The 25,310-nt window shown below is 40.1% G+C and overlaps 1 protein-coding gene across 4 annotated transcripts in view; it reads left to right on the top strand.

The window, feature by feature from the left end:
• The window catches only part of MAP3K20 (mitogen-activated protein kinase kinase kinase 20), a 184,497-nt gene continuing 159,187 nt past the window's right edge, over positions 1–25,310 (top strand). The window contains exons 1-2 of one of the 4 annotated variants that reach the window (XM_030324076.1): positions 1–53; positions 12,901–13,093. In XM_030324076.1, the coding sequence (XP_030179936.1) occupies positions 12,935–13,093 (159 nt within the window). In that variant the 5' untranslated portion in view covers positions 1–53; positions 12,901–12,934. Of the gene's footprint in view, positions 54–109; positions 250–12,271; positions 12,731–12,900; positions 13,094–25,310 lie in introns of those variants that run through there. The other 3 variants (XM_030324077.1, XM_030324079.2, XM_030324078.2) reach the window with 3 other exon arrangements.

Genomic DNA, 25,310 nt, shown 5'->3' on the forward strand with positions numbered 1-25,310 from the left:
GCTAGTCTGAGCAGCGGCGCGGGCAGGGAGGCCCGGCCGTTCCGCGCTCGGAGGTAGGTGGTGCTGTTGTCGCGACTGTCTTCCTCATTGGCGCGGGGCGGAGAGGCGGAATGTTCAACTCCTGACTCGGGCGGAAGCGTGGGAGCCGCGCGGGCCGCCGTCCTCTCGACCCCCGGTCGCCGTCCCTGCCCTCGCCGCGCGCGGGCCTCGGCGCCCCCGGCTGCCGCTCGCGCCCGGCCCGGAAGCCAGGTAAGGGCCAGGCCGGAGGCCGCGGAGGGCGAGGTGGGTCGGAGGCCCCCCGCGCTCGCGAGTCTCCCGGCGTCTCGGGGCCGAGGCCCTGACGGCCTGCGGGGCCCCGCTGGTCACCCTCCCCGACCCAGGGCCCTCCGGGCGCTGCGGCCGGAGCGAGCGTTCCCGCCGCCCGCGGAGTACCGCGCCGCGGCCCAGAGGGCCCAAAGTTCGGACCGGTCCCACGCAGAAGTTGGCGCCCGGAAGGGCGGGCGCCGCGTGTCGGGCTTTCTCGGCCCTGCGCTCGGCGCTGGCGTCGGGGGCCGCCGCTTCCCCTCGCCGAGCGCCGGGCCCCCCGCCGGCCGAGCCCGCGACCCCGGGGCCCGAGCGCCGGCTTCTCAGCGGGCGAGCCGGCACCTCTGGGAGGCGAAACCGAGTCTTCCAAATCAGGGCAGGGCGCGGGCCACTTCCCAGCAGAGGGCTGTGCTTGCGAGGAGAGACCACTAACTTCTGCTTTCCACCCGGCCCGGGCGGCTTCTTCCACCTCGAGCGGCCCTCCCCGGGACAGCGTGCGGCTCGCGCCGCCCGCACCCTCCAGCGGCCCTTTCTGCCACCGGCGAGGGTAGCTCCCACCCTACCCGGGTGTCCCTCGGCGACCCCCATGGCGTCCCCCAGTCCGCGGGCCCCGCGACCTGGCCCAGGCCGGCAGGGCAGCGCTGAGGCCGCCGCCACGCCTCGCTTGCTCCTGACAGCTTGCAGACCGACTTTGATACAGACCCGGCGAGATGGCTTCGAATTGCCTAAAAAACGGGGCAGCCCATTGTTAAGATTGCTGCAAATGTGCGTTTCTGATGCGCCTCGAGATCTCTCATAAGCACTGTTTATGGAGGACTTAATTAGTATTTTTGTTAATAACGAAAGCAACATCGTTTAGTGGCCCGCTCTGGATGATACTACAATAAGCAGCTCTCGATTAATAATGGTGTATTAGAATCGCCTCAGATGGTTGCTGAAGTATATTCCTGTTTTATCCCCGAACCTGTTTTACGGGGAGCCTTCTTGCTTTCCTGACCTCAGTTGAAGTGAGCAGTCAGGATTCAGTGGATCCCAACCCACAGTCACTTTTAAAGACAAAAATAAACAGGTGATTCAAGACAGTTAATGATTTCTTTGTAGTAGGCCTACATCTCCACAGTGAAATTTCATGTCGTTTTTCGATTTTCAAAAAAAAAAAAAATATGTGACAGCTACATTTTAATTATGGTTTTGGCCTTTGTTTAAAGTTCCAGCTACAGTAGTGAGCGATTTGGGAGATTGCAAATGAACGTGAATTTGGTTTGTTTGGAAACAGTGAATTAAGGTAGAGGAAAATGGTCTTCTAAAGCAACGTGTACTCTTAGTATTTCACAGCATAATTCCTACTATAACTTTTCTCGAGTTTTTTTTAACCTGGAAGATATTATTTAAATCAAAAGTCATAATGGTAATAATTCCAGAGTAAATGACCACCGTGCAATGACAAAGGCCCTTGTCTAGGAAAGGAAAGATTGATCTCTTCTTACTCTTTTAGGGGACACATAAGACACATTAAAGAGAGACAGAGAAATATCCAAATATTAAGCAGGAGGATTTGGATCTAAAAATGGATGGTCAAAGATCTTGGGAACTGAGGGACCTTCTTGCCAAATAAGGAAACTTGGCAAGCTGCTCTGTGTATTTTAAGTTAGCACAAGAGTGAGTGTTATTGGCAATATATTGGCTGAGTGCCTATCTGAAATGAGCAGTGAAACTGACTTTGACAGGGCTACCAAACTATAAACAGGAGTTATGAGGGGCGTGGAATAAATAATCTAGTCAGAGAAAACATTGGCGAAATTACAATGACGTTTCATGAAAAGAGGTCAGACATAGAGTGAAGCTATTAGTGTGGAGTAAAAGAGAAAAATGGACAGTTTTTAGAAATTGTTAGATTCAAAGAAAAGAGAGGAGAGAATCAATGATTTTTTTTTTAAGCCAGAAAAAGGTGTTTTGTGGTGATATAGTACCTCTTGGAATAAGATAGCCTTATATCTGGATCCAGAGATACTGAAAATAAAAATCAATTTGGATCATTTGTTTTCCATTTTATTCTACCCAGGACAGATTGACAGGGAGGGTGTCTTGTCTATCTAAATGTAATAGGAACAGCGAAGGCACCTTTTGGTCTTACTGCAGGGAAGATTTAGGCTACTTCTTTCGTGGCTATTAACCTTGCCCCACTACACACAAATAAGCAGAGTTCCAGCTGTGACCAGAAAACTGTACCTGTTAAGGAAAGAGAGCTATAAATGCTAGAGCTTAGATTGGTCTGACTGATACATGGGTGCTTTTGTGTCAGACCCTCCTACGGACAGCTGAAGCATCGATTATGCCCTAATAGCAGTTAAATAATCCCAACACTGTAGAAGATTCTCTGAGAACAAAGCAGCCATGCTTTGCCACCCTAACCCCACATCACAATTGCTAATAGGAAATTAAAGCCTCAAATGGAACTTCAGGTGGATGACAAGCAATCTAGTGATTATTGTAATAAGCAAAGTGTTTAAAGAAAACGGCAGATTAGAAGGAAGAGGCAGAATGATACAGTGAGAAAAAAGACATACGGTAAAAAAAAAAAAAAAAAAAAAAAAGATATGACTTTGAAGTCAGACCTGAGTTTGAATCCTAGTCATGTCGCTTGTAAGTTCAGCACTTGGCTTGGGCAACTTTCATACCCATCCTCAGTTTTGTCATGTGTACATTGGGCACAGTAATGCCTTCTTGCTGCACAAGCTTATGAGCACGTGGTAATGCTTGAACCAGAGCTTAAAACTTCAGCCACCATAACTGAATAGTAAGGAGTGTTTTCCACATTCTCAAATCAGACACAGAGCAGGCTGCTTGTCTCACCTATACCCAGGTAAGGCTTGCTCTTGGTAGCTGGCCCTGTTCCCAAATCATACTTCATGTGTATATGCAGGGCTGGGAGGTTTTCATAGATACTCCCCTGCTTTGAGTATAAGGATTTGAAAAGCAGCTTTGTGTACCTCTGTGTTTATGTATAACTTTGAGATTTTTTTGCGAAAGAATCTGAAAGTTAATGCATTTAAATATCTATATGAAGAATTTGAAGAACTCAGGAGTTGTGTGACTAGGGGAAGGTTATGACCTAGAAAAGCTAAACCAAAATTACTTGGAACCATTCTTAAAGCTGGCTTTGAGCACAGTTTATCTTCAGGGACTAACCTCCTTCTTTCTGGACTTTGTATAGGAAAACCAAAAAGAGAAGGTAAGAATCATTATCTAAAAGGTCATGGAAAAAGTCTGCTTATGAGACTTTTTTTTTTTTTAACCAAAGTATCCTATTGTGGAGAAGAATGTATTTCTTCAGGGATCTGTAAATATCCCCGTAAATAAAACAAAGACTCCCATATAAGCAAGCACTTTCTTTAAAATCTTGTATTTAATCTTAAAAACTCATGTGAGGGGCGCCTGGGTGGCGCAGTCGGTTAAGCGTCTGACTTCAACCAGGTCACGATCTCGCGGTCCGTGAGTTCGAGCCCCGCGTCAGGCTCTGGGCTGTTGGCTCGGAGCCTGGAGCCTGTTTCCGATTCTGTGTCTCCCTCTCTCTCTGCCCCTCGCCCGTTCATGCTCTGTCTCTCTCTGTCCCGAAAATAAATAAAAAAAGGTTGAAAAAAAAATTAAAAAAAAAAACAAAAAAAAAAACTCATGTGAATTTTGCATTCTCTTCTGTACTGTTTGACTTTACTGAACAAACCAGTACAGGCATGTATAGTCCCTTAGATCTTAAGGTAAAATTGACTTGTAGGAACTGGATTTATTCATACACCTTCTGCACAGTGCTGGGTGCTCCATGTATGGGGGAGCGTGAGCCTGGTTCTGATAAATGAATGTGCGCCATTAAGCTCTGCAGCCCAGCCCACTGCATGGGGTAATGCAATTTCATTTTGCTGAGAAAAGAATAATAGTATATCATCATCCAAAGATTTTTTATTTTCTGTGGTTATACTGTGGCTTTCAGCATGAACAAAGCTTTTTGCCTTTGGAAGTGGAGGAGAGGGGAAAGAATAGTGGAAGGATAGAAATCTGGAATATGATGCTCACCTTTTCAACCTGTTTGGGAGGAGAAATTGAGGAGTATGGCCCAGTCATCTCCATTATTTCCATTACTGATGCTGATCACTGTTCCTTTACTTTGCCGGGGACTCTTAGGTTCATGACTGTATCCCTGAGAAAGAATACCGTCCATACTTTGTAGTAGGTTGATTAGTCATAGCATACTCATAGGGTTGGAGTAGGTCTTAAAAACCATTCATGCTGTTCTAGCTGTTGCAAGAATCTCCTGTTCCACGTGGCCACCTCCCATTGAACACTCTCAGCGATAGGCAGCTCACTACTAGACAGAGTGGCATATTTTCTTATTAGGTAATTCTAATAACCAGGAATTCTCTCTGTAGTTTTTAGCTTTGTCTCTGGATCAATACATAATATAGGGTCTTCCATGGTCTTCTCTGGTTTTAGCAGTCCCCATTTGCTGTCATCTTATGTCGAGGTTACTAGGTTTTAACTGTCATATTTACCCTTCTCAGGGAACATTTGTTCCAGGTAATTAGTCCAAGATGGTACCTGTTTGTTAGCAGCTAGGGTAGTCAGATACTTTCTATTTGACAGAAAATGGTGCAGCACAAGAAGCAGCACATTTGGGGATGGGTGAGCCTGCTGACTGAAGTAAGCCTGGTTTATTCTTGTTTTCTCTGCCACCTCCCCAAACATCTGTGAATTCCTCTTCCTGCCAACCCATGGAAATGTGCTGTCTCAATGCTCCTTTATTTTCTTCAGAGACTCTGGTCCAGCTTTCTTCTATGCCTCCAGTCGCTCAACACAACAAGCACCTCTGCCATGACCCATGTTATGGATTGTACCTACTCCACGTTGCCTAGTTGGGCTTCTATTTGAGCACAGACGCATTTCCACACAGTATTTCTGTGCCATAAGTGCCCCTGTCTCCTACATTCCTGTTCCTCCAGTGTTTTGCCTCAAGTAATGACATTTCTGGCAAGGAAGTATGTCATGGAAGTCTATTTTCATTAATTGAAATATTAAAGTACAAGTAAGAATGTTTCATTTAACTAGCTCGTTTTTATTTTAACCTTTGCTCTAATTAGAGGGGTTTGTTACTTCTATGATGAAACATAGAGGGAAAAAAATGAAACAATAGCTATTTTTTGGATTCTTAAAGTCTGCTTCTCTCTGATATCCATGACTAAAGATCCTATTCACTGAATTCAACCAGTTCTTTACAGGATATGCTGTTTTCCAGTAGAAGCCTTGGAGGAAGGAAGGGATATCTATGGTAGACACAAGTACTAGTTGGTTCTGTTTGCAACCTAGTCTCCTCCAGCGAGTCTTACAGATCTGTTTTGAGTGGTTTAAAAACAACAGTAGAACAGCAGTCCTGTTCAAGAATAGAATCTTAGAATCTTTGACCTTGCTCTTATGAACAAATAACGCCAAACTCCAGCTTTCCCCATGCTTTGAAGATAAGACGTGTAGGAAAGAAAGAGTTGTAAAACCATAATCCAAGTGGTATTGTTTTAATACACATGATGAAAAAGCATATTTTTATTATTGTATTCACTAATCTGTGTTAAGGAGGCTGAAATAATACTAGCATAAATAAATATTAGAGCAACAAGGTTGGCAAAATAATTTATCGAGAGCTGTTTTATAAAAGGGTTTTTTTTTTCTGGTCAGATTTAGGTCATAATAAAATAGTTTTTTTTTCTATACTGTGTCAAAAATAAACTTTTGTGAAGAAGGGAAAAAGGAAAATGTAAATTCGGGATAGAAAAAGAGGAAGAATCTGAATTCAGAAATCACAGGTCCATATAAACCTAAAAGAAAAATCCAGAAAAAGTCCAAAGACCTATTTTCTAGTAAAGTTATATAAGTCCTTTTATAAGGTGGGTTTAATTTGAAAAGAAGTTATGATTTGCAGGTATTTAATGAAGCTGGTTGTAGTTTCTTGACTCCATCTGACATGTAGTAGATAAGATTTAAAGGAAGACAGTGGCCACCATGGAAGTAGGTATACTCTAGAAATGTACCAAGTGAATGCTATCATTGAATTAATAGGTCCTAAAAACTCTGGTATCTTAAAAAGTGCCACACACACACACACACACACACACACACACACAAAACCAAAAAAAACTATCATCTTTTAATAACTTAGTCTCATTATGAAAAAATAATTTAAAAGAAAATTATAATTACTTAATAAGATCTTGCAAAAATAGCCAAAACCAAAAGCAGCAAACAGAGCAGTGAGAAAGCATTAAAACATATGCAGATAAGAAGGATTCATGGACCAATAGTACATTTATCTGTTAATCATTGCTCTGCAAAACTAATGGAGATACAAAACAATTCTGAAAACACAGGGAGGAAAACTGAGGAAAGCATATCCAATGGTGAAAGCTGAAGGAGTAGATGACTAAATATTAAATATGGTAACAAGACTTATAAAGATAACTTGAGAACCATAATTTCCATGTATTGAGTATTGTGTACTAGGTGCTGGGCACTATGCCAGGCACTTTCATGGCATCTCTTACTCCCCAGCAACTATGCAGGATGGGTATTATTTCCAGTGAGAAAATGGAGGTCAGAGAGGTACAATGCCTGGGCCAAGGTCTAACAGCTAATAAGCTCAGATTCACTAATGGATCTAATTGGGGTGCTTCCCCTGGACCATGCTGCTTTTGTGTTGGAATAGTGGTATTTGGAAGTAAGACTCATTAAAGAAGTCAGGTAATACTCTGCAAACTTCATAATTTTGAGCTAGCAACTTGAAGACATTTGGTAACAGAACGGAAGAGATTTCAGATTTTTTATTTATTGGGTTGGAAATGTTAGGGTCAGAAAATGTGATTGGTTCAAGGTTACCAAGAGCTAGAGGCAGAATTCAAACTCCTATCTATTTAATTCTAAATCTTGTTTTTTTAATGGTAGAACGTTAGTCTTTTTTGTTTTATTTTGTTGTTTTTAATTCAGGACCAAAGTCCATTTTTTTGGACTTGAAAGCTGAAAAACTTTAAAGTCAAATAATACTCCACTTAAGGTTTTCTGCCTCCATATAGTTTCACTTTTGATAGTTCATTGATGGTGACACACACACACACACACACACACACACACACACGTGTATATGTTTGCTTTCAGCAATTTCGTAGTTAAAAATCTTTTTTAAATTTCAATTTTAAGAAAATTTTTAAAAATTGAAAAGGTTTGTCTTACTATTCAAGTACTCAAACGATTGGACTCAACCATCACATTAGTGATTTTCAACATTTTCAGTGCTATGACACCCTGTTATGCTCTGAGTTTTGTGCTGTCCCTGCTCTAACTTACCCATCAGTGCTGTGTGGTAGATACTTACTAATATTTAAAGCAGCTCTGAGAGTTTAGGAAACAAGTTAAAATGCTACCAAATTAGGGCTTGCTATTGTTGCATGGAGAAAAGTTGCCTTTCTTGTGTAAAAGCAATTATTTTAACATGGCGGGATATAAACCTTTGATTGGGTATACCATGTAAATACATTTATATAGATGACTCTTATTAAATTTACGTGTATTCACTGGAGAACACATCTGAAAAATTAGAATGTGATTTGATCAGGTAAGTCTTCCCCAAGATGCTGTAAGTATGATTAATCAGCAACTCACATTTGCCATTCTTCTGATCATACGTTGATCCTCTTAGAATAATGATTTTAAATTAAAGGGAGTTAGCATAAGGGGAAAAATAAATACACAGGTATCTTCTGCTCTTCGAAAATTTGCATTATACCACTTTGCTTTATGGAAGACCTATATTAGTACCTGTTTTTGCTAACAGAAAGAAATCTGAAGAGGATTTTCACTTTTAGGGAAAAAATGTGAAAAGGGAAAGTTGCATTCAGCATTTGTTTTGCAGTGAGATCTTGTAGAGGCAGCACGTACCCCGAGCTTCTCTCCCTGGAACCATGCTCAGCATCAAGCCGTCATAGCTTTGAACTGTGTTTGAGAGCATCTGTGCTTTATTTTATCTTGATTTATTTTGTGCATCCATTAACAAGATGTGTCCTGAGGTATCAGAAAAGCCTTAAGAGGGGTTACTTTTTGGGTCTGGAAATGTTAAAAAATTTTCAATGTAAATTAATGGCAGTTTCTTTTTTGCTTTACAGCATTTTGGCTAACGAAAGATTTCATGGGAAGGCTGTACTTTTAGATTGCTGGGGAAACCTATATGTGGTCTGATACTCATATAGACGGCAGTGGGAATCTCAATTAGGTTTTTCATCTCAGTCTATGATGTTTGGCCAAGCTCGCTGGAATTAAAACCTGTGTTCCTATACCCCAGAATTGTTAGTCTCTTCCATAATAAGATGGGACTTAATTTTTTATGGTCTCAGTAAAACATTCAAATAATTACACAGTCCCATTCATACATAGCTCTTTTCCAAATGGCAGGATGTATCACAAAGTGAGTAACAGTGATTCTGGGGAAGAATATGATTAATTGCCTCATCTTGAGGAGTGAAGGTCCTGGAGAACTCTACTTCTCCTAGATCAACTTCCTCTGGCACTTTTAGATCAGTGTCGAATGTAACTGATCCTACCTCCGTTCATCCATATTCCCTGGACTTGCTCTGTACCTGAGGTTTAGATTTATTCATATTGATCTCATCCTGGTTCAGATCTCTAGGTTTGTTTTGAAAAGAATTTCCTTCCTTCTTCCTCCTCTTCTTTCTCCTTTGGACTCCTAGACACCTTATTCTGAAGTCCAAACATTTTATCCTCGGTTTCCCAAGCATCCCAGGCAGTAGTTTCCAAATTAGGATTTGCCTCATAATCCTCTGGGGGAACTTGTAAAAGCAACAGTTCTCAGATTTTAGTCTGATTGGAATCTTTCTAGCTGCAAAAGATAACAGAAGAATAGCCAGAAACTATTTATTCATTCATTTGTTCATTCAGCAATTTGTGAATAGAAAAAGTTCAGTGCAATGTGCCTGGCTGTGTACTAGGTGCTTAAGAAGATCCAGATGTAAATGGAAATGGGTTTTGCCTTTACGGGATTTATGGTCCCTTAACGGTGGGAAGTAAGTGGGAAAGATGAATAGGTAAAGAAAGGTGCTAAGGCACAGAGGGAGAATTTAATTCTGCTCACGAGACTTGAAACAGATAGTTAGGGACAGGAATTTCCTGAGAAGAGAAAGACGTTCAAAGCAGAAATCCCTTATGCAAAGGAATGGAGATGTGAGAGGGGTAGGAGTACCATGTACTGGTAACTGCAAGGAGTTCCTCATGTGTGTAGTGAGAATGAGAAAACAAGAAGCAAAAGTAGCTATAAGTGGTAAAGGAATAACACAAGAAAATTTCCCAGAATTAAAAGACGAGAGTTCGCTGGGAGTACAGGCTGAGAGAGTTCACTGAATGTCCTACCAATGAATGAAAAAGATTCATTCCTAAATATGCCCTATTAATCTCGGGCATCCAGAAATGAATACAGGGTCCTAAAAGCTTTCAGAGAGAAGGTAATAGTGTGAAAAGGATTAGTTACCAGAGCAGTATCAGGCTGCTTTACAGCCACATTAGAAATTAGAAGACTATGAAGTAATACTTTTAAAATTATAAGGAAAATTATTTCCTACCTAGAATTGTAAACTCAGCCAGACTACCAATGAAGACATTTTAAGACACACAGATTCTCAAAAAATTACATTCTGGGTACTCTACTAGGTTGCTAATGGGAGATACACACTGTCAAAACAGAGAAACCAGGGAATTCTAGGACAGGGGTTCTCACAGAGGAGAAGGTAAAGGAAATTTTAGGATGATCATGAAAGGAAGTCCCAGTCCAAGTCAGGCCTAGAGAACAACCATTCCAGCCAGATTGAATTGAGATGAAGAGTATAGGAGGAATGTCTTTAAGAAAAAAATAGAACAACCTCCCCCAAATTACCTGATATTTTTATTTTATTGAGAGGAGTTTTGCCATTCTTGGGAGAGTTTAATGAGGTGAATAAGTGCTAAGTATATAAAAAGCTAAGCAAATAACAAAAATAGAGCAACTAATAACTCTAGGAGAAACAAAAAGTTGTCCAAGAAAGGAAAAGTCATTGAATCCTACAGAGCATTCCTAGGAATATTTACTTTGTCATCCTACTATTGACTTAACTAGATGTTACAATATAGTTGGAAGCTGGGACGATTGGGCAAGTGTGACATATTTCTATGCAAAGAGGTGAAAGGGGTATATGAGAACTAAATCCTTTTTTCCACAAGGAGAAGTTAATAGATAACATCTGAAATGGAACAATCAAGAAATAGCAATATGATCATACTTTTTAGAAATACAGAGGTAAATAGCAGAAGAAAATGCTAAAAGAGTTGAAATTAGTTCCCTCTGGAGAGAGAATAAGGTGTGGGGAGGGGTGGAGCGGGAGAGTTCTATTTTTTTATTACAAGCTTTGTAGTCCTATTTTATTTTTATATTTTGATAAAAATAAAAGCAATTAATAACAACATGGACGTAGCATCTGTAACATGGAGGGAATCTTGCAAGTGGTGCTTTGCCTTTTATTGAACAAACTTCTTAGCTTGCATATTCTATGTACCTACCTTTGGCACATTCCTGAATTTTTTCCAAACTTTCTTCTTTTCTATGATTAACTGAATGTGAACTGAAACAAAAGTTAGTAAGGTGAATTGTTGACTTACATATGTGTAGACTAAAGCTGGATGCTATGGGCTTCCCCCCAACCCACCCCTGTATTTTTGTGTAGACAGTAAGCTTTTAAACTTTAGGATAAATAAACAGTCCTCTCTCTTGCCTTCTCCCCAAAGTAGAGCAGAGTTTGACTTTATGTAAGAAATCAGCACTCTTGAGGTGTCTGGCTGGCTCAGTAGTTAGAGCATGTGACTTGATCTTGGGGTCGTGAGTTCAAGCACCACGTTGGGCTTACTTAAAAAAAAAAATCAGCATTCTTCAGTGACATGATGTTCCTAAAATGGGATTGCTAGTCAGCTGCACATTAAGATCTCTGAGCCGACTGTGGACATCACTCAGCAAAGCTTCAAGTTGTTTATGAAGAAATTTTGTCAATTTTATAGATACAAACTGTCCCCTCCACCTTTTTATTTTGAAAATAATCAAACCCCACAGAAAAATGGAAAGAATAGTGAAACACTCCTATAACTTTTGCCTAGAATCACTAGTTCTTAACATTTTGTTACATTTGCTTCCTCTCTATGCCGGTGCCCTGTTTTTAGAGATTAAGGAGCAGGGGTTTGAACCATTTTAAATTAAGTTGTAGGTATAATGCTTAAATATGTCTCCCAGTAGATCTCCCAATAACAAGGACATCCTCCTACTGAACCAGAATACTATTATTATCCATGGATAAGATAATAATACCTAATATATAGTTAGTGTTCAATTTTCTCTAAAATCCCAATAATACTTTCGGTAGATTTTTTTTTTATTCCAGAGTCCAGTGTTCATTCATTGCATTTAGTCATCATATGCTAGAAGTTTTCCTGCTTTTTTTTTTTTTTAAGTCTCTCGTGATTTTGACAGTTATGAAGATCCCAGACCAGTTGTTTTGTATACATATGGATTTGTCTTTCTGCACCCTTACGGTGAGATTCTGGTAAGAATCTGTATACAAACTTTTGTTCTCCACCTGCTTTTTATGCAGGTTCAACATTTTAGTGCTTTATTTTCTTGTTTTCTTGTTTTGTTTGTATGTTTTTGTTTTGTTTTTCCTGGGAATCTGTGGTTTGGCATGTGGTGTAAAGAATGACCACTTACCCAGAGAATAGTAAAACTCCTTAGACTGCAGAAAATATTAATCTCTGGGAGAGGTAATCTGTTCCTCTGGAAACAACATAATATTTTTTTTTTTTTTACACTCTTGGCAGAGGTTTTTGGATGACTTAATATTGTAATCAAGGGCAAATTTTCTTCTCTTTAATTAAGTCCTGCTACAGTATACAGTCCAGGGAGCCACTTGTGGAAAACACTTGGCCAGCTTTGCTATTCCCGAGCTGAACGCTTGCTTTTGGAATCTAAACACTGTATGTGTGTTCCCTCCGCGGCATTTGGGCTCTCCTTGGGGCAGGATGCTCCGTTGCGTAGGTGATGTATATTTCGTGTGAAGTGAGCACACCGTGGGAGAGCCGGCATACCTCACATGCCGGGAGAGCTATGCAAGTTTGCTGTGGAAAGCATGCTTCCTGTGTGTCAGGGCTCCCTCATAGACCTGGTGACACAGTAGCCTTTAGGCAGAGCTCCTCGGGATGTGCAGGAAGTGCCGCTACAGGTTTTGTCGGGGGAGAAATCTGAGCCATTGCTCTGTGAACAGCTGTGTTTCAGAGCCTGGACAAGTTGCTGTCAACTTTTGCATGGGCTGCCGGGGTAAGTGTTTTCATTTTGATTTGTTTATAGCCTTGTTGTCCTTGCTCCTGAGTCCTCAGGGTTCTTTCTGGAAGTTTCACAGTGCTTGTTACACATTACCTACAGCAGCATTCAGAGGATTTGTTCTAATATGTTTATAATCCAACTTTTCTTTTTCTCTGTCTCTGCAGGTTTTGTGGAAGTCTAATACTTCGTCATTATGAGATGTCGTCTCTCGGTACCTCCTTTGTGCAAATCAAATTTGATGACTTGCAGTTTTTTGAAAACTGCGGTGGAGGAAGTTTTGGGAGTGTATATCGAGCCAGATGGATATCCCAGGACAAGGAGGTGGCTGTAAAGAAGCTGCTCAAAATAGAGAAAGAGGTAAGGCCTTTCCCTGCTCTCAGAACTGGTGGCGATTGCGCTTATGTAAGCTTTTCCACCGAGTCAGAGGTCACAGGCTGCCGGGGACCTAGCGAGCGAGGCCTTTGGGGCCGATCCATGAGGCTGTTTCCCAGTTTCCATTCTGGGAGCCCCATAAATAGAAATCACGGCCGCATGTGCTTTAGGGTTGAGTTCTAGGGGTCATCTGCACGGAGAGTGTTTCCTTCCATGGCATGAAAGACCGAATGTTCTCTGAGCTCTCTTCGAGGGGAAGGTGAGGTTTCAGACCTTCCTTGGCTTCAGGCTTTTCTTTTCCCTAGGTCAGCCGAGAGGGGTCAGTAAAGAGTAATGTGTGAACATTTTATTCCCTTTTTATTTTGGGTTTCGTGAATCTGTGGTTATCAGGAGTTGTCTTTTAAAAACTAAAAAGCATTATTTTCGACTGAAATATAAACAATACCAGCTTCTTGGATTTCACCTCTACTTGAAGCCAACAGTGATGGTTTTTGTTTAATGAAGAATTAACAGATGCTGGACAGAGAGCTGTCTTCTTTGTAAAACCAGAAAAGGGCCTTCTTGGCTTCCAGAGTCTGGGGCTTAGGCTGGTCCTAGTGGGCCCTTCATCTTCCTTAGGAATATGACACAGCTTGGTCCCCATGCTCAGTTTGGTACCTGGAGGATGAAGCTAATTGTGGAGCTGACCTGCAGGCATGGCGTTGATAGCTTTTAACAGCTACCCTCTGGAGCTTGTTTTGGTCATTTCTATTTATGTCCTGTTTTGGTTAATTATTGTTTTTTTTTCAATGTCTTTTTTTAAAGTGAACTTTTCTATAAATACATTTTAATCTCCCCTGAATGATTTCATTTTTTTTTTCATTAACTGCTGTCAGTGAACCGTAGCAATTGATTAGAGAAGGAAATCCAAATGGCAGCACTTTGTGGCGTTTCCTCCCAGCAGTGCTGTGTGACTGTGTGATCACCAGCTGAGTTTCCAATTGTTGAAGCCAGGTCAGAAGGACTAAGCTGTTTCTGCCTTGGGGTACCTATAGGTTGTGGAAAGCATTAAGGAGCCCATATGTGCACAAAACGGGAGCATGCTTTGTATAGAAAGTTTCCCCCCCCTCATTTCTTGATCAACACATTTTCCGTAGTAGCCAAATAGTAAAACCATGTCTTACTCTGGATGGAACCTAGCTTCGTTTATCTAGTGAACTCTTTAGTCCTTTATAGGTAAACATTATTGTACCCATTTTATAGCTGGAGAAATAGAGGTTTGAAAAACATAGTAAGCTTCCTCAGGAGGGGCAAATGAATTCCAGGAAATCAGACCCCCTGTTCTGTAGTTCTCAATTCCAAAACCTGTAGGTGACCAGGTTAGATGGAAAATAAACCAATTCCATCAAATTCATATTCAAAAAAGTATATAAGCATGCCAAAATTTGTAAGCATTAGGTCATGCATGCTTAAGTGCAACAAGCATGTTCTTATATGATTGTTGGATGTGACACTTTTTGAGTTATAGAACAGATTTTGACAGGAAAACAGTAATTGCTGTGTTCACTCCACACCTCCCCCCAACCCCATACATAGTGCCTTTGTTTTGTTTTGTTTTCTAATCTTTAAGAAAGCTAATAGAATGACCTAGGAAGGCACAGGGGTGAAAACAGGAATTGGAAAATGCGAAGTCCTGCTCTCATGTAGGTATTTAACCTAAATGGTTATCGTTCAGAAATTGAGTGGGTTGTAGTAAACTGTAGGAGCATAACTCATAAATTTTAGGAAAAACACAAACTCAGTTTCAGCTTTGGGGCTTGGTTTAGCCAGTGATTGTCAGTGATAAAGAGACATGTAAATTATTGCAAAGCATCCCTCCTTCTTGAATCAACAGGAGTTTAAGATGTAAAAAATTTTGGCTAGGGGTTGGGAGGTATTGGAAAGGAAGTATGCATTTCTTAGTTTGATTTTTGTTCTACTTTGTGAACTATGTATTGGCTTGCTGGCTGGGTGTTTTTCTAAGTAAGATAAAAGCAATAAGCTCTAGATTTTTTTCCAATGTGTAGATTCAGTCTTCTGTTTCTTGGTCACTTTTTTGCCAAGAAGCAATGGGACATTTAATAATGTTTGCAGCTCATTCACGTACCTCTTTAAGGTGACTTGATATCTGATGAAATATGTTTTATGAACTTAGTGAAAGGTGGAGAAAATATTTATCAGACTCCCTTAACTTTGCTTATGTGAGGGGATAGAAGACCTTTGTTTTTGCTTTTTTTTGTAGACCTCTGATTTAGTGAGTATGTATTACTTTTCTCTGCTTTAGTGAGTACATATTACTTTTTTAATTTAGAAGAAAAGAAAGAAAAATGGAATTTACTTAAAATCTAGGTAATTCTTTAAAACTTAATTAAAAAAAAACTTTTACACCTAGGGAAAAACTCCAAGAATAGTACTGTGAACTCTAGCTTATCCTTTCCCTAGAATCACCACTAATTAACATTTTTCAGCATTTGCTTTCTTTTTATATATCAAGTTGTATGTATTCCTATTTTATTGAACCATGAGAGTAAATTGTAGATGCTGTGTATATAACATCTGTATTTCAGCATCTCCCAAGAATGCAACCATAATCAGAAAATTTAACATTGATGCAATAATATTACCTACCTCACAGTCTATATTCAGATTTTGTCAGTTGTCCCAGTAAGGGCTTTTTATGGCAATTTTTCAACCCAGGATCCAATCAGGATCACATATTGTGTTTAATTTATATATCTGTTTAATTGAACAGTTTCTCTGCCTTCGTCTTTTAAACTTTGACATTTTTGAAGAGTATGGGATTGTTGGGTAGAATGGCCCTCATTTTGGGTTTATCTGATTTTTCCCTTCCTTTTGCCTAGTTTAAGATAATGTAGTTTTGGTAGAAATATTGCATAGGTCATATGCCCTTGGCATATCTTTTTTTTTTTAAATTTTTTTTTAACATTTATTTATTTTTGAGACAGAGAGAGACAGAGCATGAATGGGGGAGGGGCAGAGAGAGAGGGAGACACAGAATCAGAAGCAGGCTCCAGGCTCTGGGCCATCAGCCCAGAGCCTCACGCGGGGCTCGAACTCACGGACCACGAGATCGTGACCTGGCTGAAGTCGGACGCTTAACCGACTGAGCCACCCAGGCGCCCCTGCCCTTGGCATATCTTAATGGGAGACTATGATGTCAGTTTGTCTTGTTATTGGTGATACTAATACTTTTGAACCTTTGATTAAGAAGGGTTTATCCAATTTCTCTATAGTAAAAATACCCTTTTCCGAAAACTCTTTGTAATTAATCATTAAGCTGTTGGAAGATACTCTGAGGCTATGTAAACATCTCCTTTCAACAAGTGTTACCCAATGCTTTTAGCATCTGTTGGCAATTCTTGTTTGAACCAGATGTTATTATGACAGTTACTATGTAGAAAGAAAAGTTCTAGCATAAATGAGAGCCTTCCTTTCTTTACTTATTCACCCATTCATTTGTTTATTGTTTCATTGTGGACTTACGGATTCTTTTTCAAATTGAAAATGTACCATTATATTACTATTGTTACTTTCAAGCTTAAATTGTCCCAGTTGAGCAAGTAAGAGTCCCTTCAAGTTAGCTCCTTTGCCCTTTGGTATGTCTCCATCACTTTTTAGCATTTTTTTTACTTCCTGGCACAAGATTTTCCAGGCTCATCTAGTTCCTACCTCGTTCCTGGAATCATCCCTTTCTTCAAGAATCCCTGATCCAGGGTATCAGAATTGGGACTGTGATATTTAGAAACCAAGATTTGGATACTGGTTTTGCATATTGTAGACTTTCTTTTAAAAAAGAGCCTTTATGGGGTGCCTGGATGACTCTGTGGGTTAAGCCTCTGACTTCGGCTCAGGTCATGATCTCATGGTTTGTGAGTTCGAGCCCTGCATAAGGCTCTGTGCTGACAGCTCAGAGCCTGGAGCCTGCTTCAGATTCTGTGTCTCCTTCTCTCTCTGCCCCTTCCCAACTTGTGCTCTGTCTCTCTATATCTCTCAAAAAATAAATAAATGTAAAAAAAAAAAGAGCCCCTTTGTTCTTTGGGAAAAAGAATAGTTATAAACTTTACTTATGGAAGCATTTAATTCAAACGTTAGCTATGATCTGTGATACACTCCTGTTAGGAGTGTAAATTGGTAAGCTTCTTGGAAAGAGATTAGCAAAATGCATCAAAATTTTTAAAATATTAACTTTCTTTGAGCCAGAAGTTTTACTTCTATGACTTCATCCTAAGGAGGTAGTCAGAGATATGCAGAGAGATGGCTACAATAGCTGCTCATCTCAGATGATTAATGGTGAAGAACTGGAAACAACCCAAGTGTTCTTTAACAGATTATCTTTTAAATTACGCTACATCTCTCACACACACACAAAGGCAAATATGGAAGGTGATGGATGTGTTACCTCCATTGTGTGAATCTTTTCACTGTGTGTACGTATAGTAAAATCATCATGTTTTATACTTTTAAAATATTACAATCTGTTGAGTATACCTCAGTAAAGCTGAAAAAAGTATTCTACCTCTGTATAATAGAATTCCATTGCATTTGAGAGAATATTTAAAGAGCTGGGGAAATGCTCATTATATATTGCTAAGTGGTGAAAGCAAACTACAAAACATACATAGTAAGATCTTGGGTGTCTGCTTGGTGTCTGTATGGTGTTTTTATTTTACTTCCTTTGTTTTCCATGTTTGCCAAAGATCTCATATTTTTCCCCAACATTTTATTATAAAAATTTCAAACATAAAGAAGGGTTGAAAGAATTTTCTAATGAACATCTACATATCTACCATCTAGGGTCTCTGTCATTAATACAAATATTTTGTCACATGTATATTCAGCTGTGTATCTTTCTATCCATCAATCCGTTTTGATGCATTTCAAAATAAGTTGTATGCGTCAGTATCTTTCCCCTTAAATACTTCAGCATGCATATTATTACCAGAGTTCAGTATGTGTTTACTGTTTTGTTTTCTTTTAAGGTAAAATTTACATACAATGAAGTGCACAGATCACTCAGTTTTGACAAATGTGAACACCGTGTGAGCCATATGTTTACTTTTATAATTGGAAAACACTCAAGAAAAAAATTCTAGCTCGGTTAATCTATGTCACTTTCTCAGGACGTTCAGGTGAATTGAGTTTTATAAAAATCTTCAGTATGTCACGGATTACTAATTTTCCAGCCTCAATATGTGCCTCTGAAATGTTGAATGTTTACTTTTCCATCACTTTTCTGTAGCAACGCCGAATAATTTTCCAGTGGTAATTTAGCTTGTTTATGTTAGTTGCAGATTTACTTATTTTTGTTAAAAACGAGTTTTCAACAGGAAAAAAGTAATATCTTAGGGACATATGCCAAAGGTAAGAAGAGATGCCTTTAGTGTATCTTTTTGGTAAATTCCATCTGAGTTGAGATCAAACCATACTGCTTAGGCAGAAATCGAAGCAAGGAGTGGAGAGGGCAAGGAAAGACGTGGGTCAGTGTCCTCTTTCCAGCCACTGACCTCACACAGCAGGAGTTCTTCAGCCTCCCAGTCCTCATAGAAAGGCTTAATCACAACAGCTTCATTTTGCTCTTGCAATGTATTTAATGATATGTTGAACCAGACATGTCTGCACATGGTATGTTTTTCTGTCTGAGAGATGGAAACCTGCAAGCGTTTGTGTTCCCTTGATATGTGTGGGTATCCGACTGATAGGAAGAAACCAGACTTAAGTATGAGATAGGGAACATGATTCCTCTTTGTTTCTGCAGAAGAATTGAAAGGAAGTAGAGTGCTCAAGAGGTAAAATATGAGGATTCACTTGCCTTGCCTTTTGCAAGGCACCACTCCCTTTATTTGAAAAAGAAAATATCCTACCAGATTTGTTGTAGAAATATTAAAAGCCAGGTAAATTCGAGTTTCAAAACTGTGTCACACTGTAAGTATTTATAAATAAAGAGAGAAGATCAAAATGTCAAAATCGAGGGCAGAATTTGCTTGGGATTCTGCCCCTTCCCTGCTGGCAATCTCGGTCTCTCTCAAAATAAACACACCTGAAAAAAAAGGGGGGGTCATAAGAACAGGAAATACCAAAAAGCTTTTGTATAAAGGGGGAAATACCTACGTGAAATAGAAAATACAATCTTAAAATTGGCACAGAACTCAACTAAGAATAAAAGCTTTTATTATACAGACTTTATCAACGTGACAGCATTTAGTGTTTCTGGAAGGCTAGCAAATATTATCACTTTATTAGCTCATGGGAGACCCTTTTTCCTCCTTGCAGTTCTATAGTTTTTTACTAACGAATTATTGGCATTTACTTTAACTGTAGGAATGTTGTTTTAGTATTGCCCCCGTCTCTGAACACAATAGAGAGGAATAAAACTGCGTTTATTTTCTTTGTAAATCCTCTCATTATTTAAATACACTTATAGGACCAATGTAAGCAAGAATAGCTTGCATACGTGATACCTGCCGTTCAGTTCTGGCATAGTTTCTTCAATGATTTGTCCACAATGGTGTTCAAGAATGGCGATACAGTATTTTTAAGTGTCAGGAGGGCAGACTTCACTATATTAGAGCTAATGTTCTAAGTTGCTACTTTCCAGTGCCCATACTCTCAGTGCCTAGCCTGTTTGTTATAGCATGTCGCCACTCCCCTAGTCTCCTCTGCTTCGCTCAGGAGGCCTGTCATGGCTCCGACTCACGACCCTAAAAGTCAAGACCTGAGCTGAGATCAAGAGTCAGACGCTTAGCTCCCTGAGCCACCCAGGCGCCCCATGTTTTCTTTAAATTTTTTTTCAATGTTTATTTATTTTTGACGAGAGAGAGAGAGAGAGAGAGAGAATGAATGAATGAATGAATGAGCGGGGGAGGGGCAGAGAGAGAGGGAGACACAGAATCCGAAGCAGGCTCCAGGCTCTGAGCTGTCAGCACAGAGCCCGACCCGGGGCTCGAACTCACAGACCGCGAGATCGTGACCTGAGCCAAAGTCGGACGCTCAACCGACTGAACCACCCACGCGCCCCCCATGTCTTCTTTAAGACAACCCCGTGTACGGTTTTTTCTGTCCCCAGTCAGAATTTACCGATTCTGGATTCTGTTCTTTTAGGCCAGTGGTTCTCGAGGTCTTGCCTTTGGACTAGAAGCATTAAGCATCCCCTGGGAATTTGTTAGAAATGTAACTTCTCATGGGCCTCATGAGAGGCCTCATGTCCATCTTCTGAGTCAGAAACTCTGGTTTGTGGGGCCTGGCAGTCTGCTGTAACAAGCTTTTCAAATGTTCCTGCCGCCCTTCAGAATCTGAGAACCATTGCTTGAGGTTGTATCTAGCCAATCATATGTCACATGCGTTTGGTCAGTGTGTCAATTTTGGTTTGAAATTTTAGGTACCTTAACTGGTAGTGGTTGTTAGAGGCTTTTTAGACCCTTATATTTACCACGTTCGGGTGACCATCTGGGCACAGGCCCTGCTTGGCAGTGTCACTGAGCATCATGAGCTAAAGGCTGACTTGGGGAATGGCCCACATCTGTGAAACCTCAGGCAGATGCTTTCAGACTCCAGATCTTCCCCCGCTCGGGTCCTCACCTCACCTTTCCAGCCATGTCTTTCATGTTCTGACCTCGACTCCCATCGCCTTTTTCCATTTCTGTGACCGTGGTCCCTCTTTCCTTCAGCCGTAACACCTTTGTCCTCTCTGGCCGGGCAGATCCTGCCCATCCTTCAGATATAATTGCTTCCTTCTCTGTGAGACAGTCTCAGGTCTTACAAGCATAATTTTTCTTTTTATTCTGAATTTATTAGTCAACACCGATACCATTGATTTGACTTGTGATGGGTATTGCCTCGTGTGTGACTTTGGTACACTGTAAACTATCGCCACGTAACTTCTCATGCCCGCGGGCCTCGTCTCCTTTTCTGAAAAGTGGAGCTAACAGCGGTACCTACATCACAGGCTTGTCAGGAAGAGTAATTGAGAGGACACGTGTAAAATGTCCGGGAGAGTGCCTGGCACACAGGAAGACCCGGGTAACCGTCAACTATCAGGTGTATGTTTACAATCATACTCTGAAGTCAGGATGGCAAATCGGCATCCTGTTTAGTGAAAACTCCAGTTTGTTGGTTCCTAGAACCTTATGTAGGAAAGGGGTCAGAGCCACGTTTTCAGTCTGCAGGAAAGAGCCACGGCAGGGCTCAGTGTGCACGTGGAAGGGCAAGGATGTGTGAGGTGTGTTCCACATCCCTGTCGTGAGCTCTCTAAGGGCAAGGACTGGCTTTACCTTTGTCGCCAATGCTGCCACCTTCCTGGCTGTCTTCATTGTACCAGGTACATCACCTCTGTGAACTAATCACTCGGTTAGGGGCTTTCCATTACTGCCCTCCTCTTCTTCACACTCCCGATATGCGATTATAACCTCCATTTTATAGGTCAGAAATTAAGGCTCAGAGAGGTCAAGTAACCTGGCTAATGTAAACAGCACCCTTCCTTGCCTGCCTCACCACTCCCAGCCCTGTGCCTTGCTCACAGTAGTGTTTGGTTGGTAGTGTTGATGTTTGGTTTCCTGATGCAGTAGACTTTCGTGTCATTCTCATCCAGGAGGGATCTCTTGTATCAGTGCACCTGCATTTTGTTCATTTACTCTCTTTGAGCTGTGAGAGAGGATGGAGCAGGCCTGTCTTTACTTACTGCTGATTGTGAGTTCACTTGGCTACATAGTGACAGAACTGTCCTTTTCTTTAGGGTAACTAATGTTTGATTTTTACAAGTACCCTTGCTTGTCTGCCTTTTAGACTGGCATGCCATTTCCGCTTAAGAAATTTTAAACAATTCAGTGTGCCTTACTTTTACTTTGTGCTAGATCTAGAAATCATCACTTAGAGAATAAGCAATTCACCTCATTTTATCTGATAATTAACGTAATCACCATCATCCAGAAGTACGCACTGAGCAGCTCTCCGTTGCGGAGCTCCTTTCCTCGGGGCAGTTCTCTTCCTGGGAGCTTGTAATTTAAGATACCCCAAAGTGAATGGCTATAGAGAGACTTAAGAAATTAGACACATATTGAACAAATGTATCAATGAAATGAGTAAGCATGTATCACTGATACTTCTGAAGGCAAAACAAATCTTATAGGAGAGGTAACCACAGGAATGGCTTCTCCTAGAACCAGGAGTTTAGAACTAAATCACCTGAATGATAAATAATGTTCTTATCATGGTATGTGACATGCAGTTACATTAAGACAAATATCACTCATTGCTATTTTTCAGATTAACGATATGACCATAGAAATGTTTTGTTTGCAAGAGAAAGCCCTTATCCTTTTATTTTAGTTAAACAAATTTTAAATCCTTTCAAAACTTTGTTAGATTACATGTTTACTTGCACTTAGAAGTTATTTTTGTTTTGCCATGTGAGGAACATTATTGCAACTGTTATTTCAGCTTTTCATTAAAGTACTGATCTCAGTATATTAAGCAATAAACATTTCAGTTAGTTAATAATCAGTTAATTAATATCCAGCCATGTTCTAAATATTGTGCTGAAATCAAACCAATGAATGTATTCCAATAAAAATGTTACATCCTGAGTGGTGTTATACAAAGCTAGGCTCTTGCTTCATAAAAATAGTTTGAAGCACAAATTGAATTTCTGAGAAATTCAAAGCTTAATACAGGAGAAAAACTGAAAGATTGAAGGAGAGGAAGAGCTATCCATAAGTATTCCAGATAGTTTCAAAAGAGATATGATTGGCTGTCAGTCTTCAGAATAGAAGTATCTCACTTGGGTATTAAAAAGGTACCTAGATTTTTCTTCTCTGCTTTCCAGTGAAGACAGGAAGTCACATGAAATTATCCAAGATAGAGACCATTTTCTTAATTTTTCTCCCCCCTACTCAGGCTTAATTCCTGCTCCTAGTTAGGACATCCAGTTTCTGTTTGAATACTGCCTTTGGTGACATATGAGATGCAGGCTGTTCAATTTTGGAGCAGTTTAATTCTTAGAAAGTTCTTTATAATGTAACTTAAAGGCATCGCTGTTGGACTCTGGCTCTCGGAACAAATCTTACCCTCTTCTGTATGTCAGCTTCTTGATGAGCACAAGTTCTATATCGTATTGATGTTTATATTTCCTGAGCTCGCTATAAGCAATCAATAAGTGTATAGGGCATAAATAAACAGTAAACATGGTGATCACGCTTCAACTTTCTTCTTTTGTAAGATTTACAGAAAGGTTCTGCTATTCCTGAATCCACAGAAAAGAACACAGTTTGCCATTCCTAGTCTACTACATAGCCTTTCTTTCTTCATGTTTGGCTGACTTTTTGAGTTCTTGATAAATTCGTTTGTCTTTCAATGAAAGCTTCTGTTCTATAACAGCTGGGAAGGATTTTCCTGGCCATGTTCTTACTTTTTTTTTTTTTTTTTTTACATGTTTCCAAAAAAGGAATCCAAGATCCTTTTTCTTAGCTCTGCTAATATCAGATGTTCACTGATTGATGACCTGAGAAAAATTAAGGTGTCCTACATGAAATGAGACTGCCAGAATCTTAATGACTTGAAAATATGACTTTTATCCCTGTTGCTGTTCTTCAGAAAATAGTGCTTGGTAAAATTAGCTACTTAGAGCAGCTACACTGATAAGGAAGAAAATGTCTGGTGAGTGTTTGTGCAGGCTCTGTTAAAGAATGAGAGGACTCTATGCCTGCTCTGCTTTTAAAGAGAGGTAGTAAGCAATAAATGAATATAATCAGTTTAAATCACTAAGTTAAAAAAATTTTTTTAACATTTATTTTTGAGAGAGACAGAGCAGGAGCAGGAGAGGGGCAGAGACAGAGGGAGACACAGAATCCGAAGCAGGCTCCAGGCTCTGAGCTGTCAGCACAGAGCCTGACGTGGGGCTCGAACTCACAGACCGCGAGATCATGACCTGAGCCGAAGTCAGACGCTTAACTGACTGAGCCGCCTGGGTGCCCTTAACTCACTAAATTTTTAAAACATGTAGAACTGTGCTTCCTTTAGTAGGAAACTGAATTGCCTTTGTTATTAGAACTATAGTTGTAGAGTCTATCTTAAGCAGTGGGTATTCATTTTTATATCATTGGATGGGTATTTTAAAAGACAGTACAAAGTTTAGTTGGCATCTAAACTGACTTTTCCTGAATTAATTCAACTGTGGACAAAACTTTAACGTTGTGAAAATGGATAGCTCCTTCCCTTCAAAAATCTCAGGACAATTTCATAACCACGAGTTAAGGCCCCTGTGTGTAATCTGCATTCTTCCTTGGGAAAAAGTTTATCCTCAGAAGAACCTGGGAACTGTCACTAAGGCCAGAGTACATGTCTCAGAACAAGAGGACATGTGGGAAACCCTGGTTCTAGATAGACTCACCTCAAGTACTGATCACCCCAAGAACAGAATTTAGTAAGAGATCAAGAAATTAATATTAACTGGATATGGGGGTGTGGAATGTTAAAAAATATATACTCTGCCTTGTGTTGAAAACAATTTAAGATTGTTAGGTAGAATAAGTATATTTTTCAGGTTCCAGGGAAGACCCTATGAGCCCCCCAAATCTCCCTTTCCTAAATGTACAGTAAAGAAATAGAAGAAAATTGACATTTCTTGAGTTCCTGTTAACTTATGGCTGCTATTCTAAGCAGTTGGCATATTCTATTTAATCCTATTGCTAATGCCTCAAGTTACAGTATTGCAATTTCACTCTTCAAGATAGTTTCCCCTAATAAAAATGCAAACAACACTGAGAAGGGTAACTCAACATGTTAGTAATACCTCAGAGTGAGTGACATATGTGTTGTTGGTGTTGTTGTTTTTCCCCTGAGCACATGGTTTTCTAGGTGGGGGATGTATAATTGTTGCTGTAAGAGACTGTGACCTGAACAGATTACTGGGAAATCTCCTTTTTGATATTCTGTCATCCAACAAGTATTATTACATGCTAGGCACTATTTTAGATACTGGAGCCTTCTTGGTAATAAAATAGACAAAAATTCATGTCCTTTTAGAGCTTACCTTCAAATGTGGAAATAAAACAAATTAAATTGTATGTTAAAACATAAAGACACTCACCCCTTTTAAATATGGGCTGAATTTAGTGACTCACTTGCAAAGACTGGAGTATAGGAAAAGGAAAACTAGTAACTTTAAGCTTTA

The sequence above is a fragment of the Lynx canadensis genome, chromosome C1 (assembly GCF_007474595.2).
Source record: "Lynx canadensis isolate LIC74 chromosome C1, mLynCan4.pri.v2, whole genome shotgun sequence".
NCBI lineage: Eukaryota > Metazoa > Chordata > Mammalia > Carnivora > Felidae > Lynx > Lynx canadensis.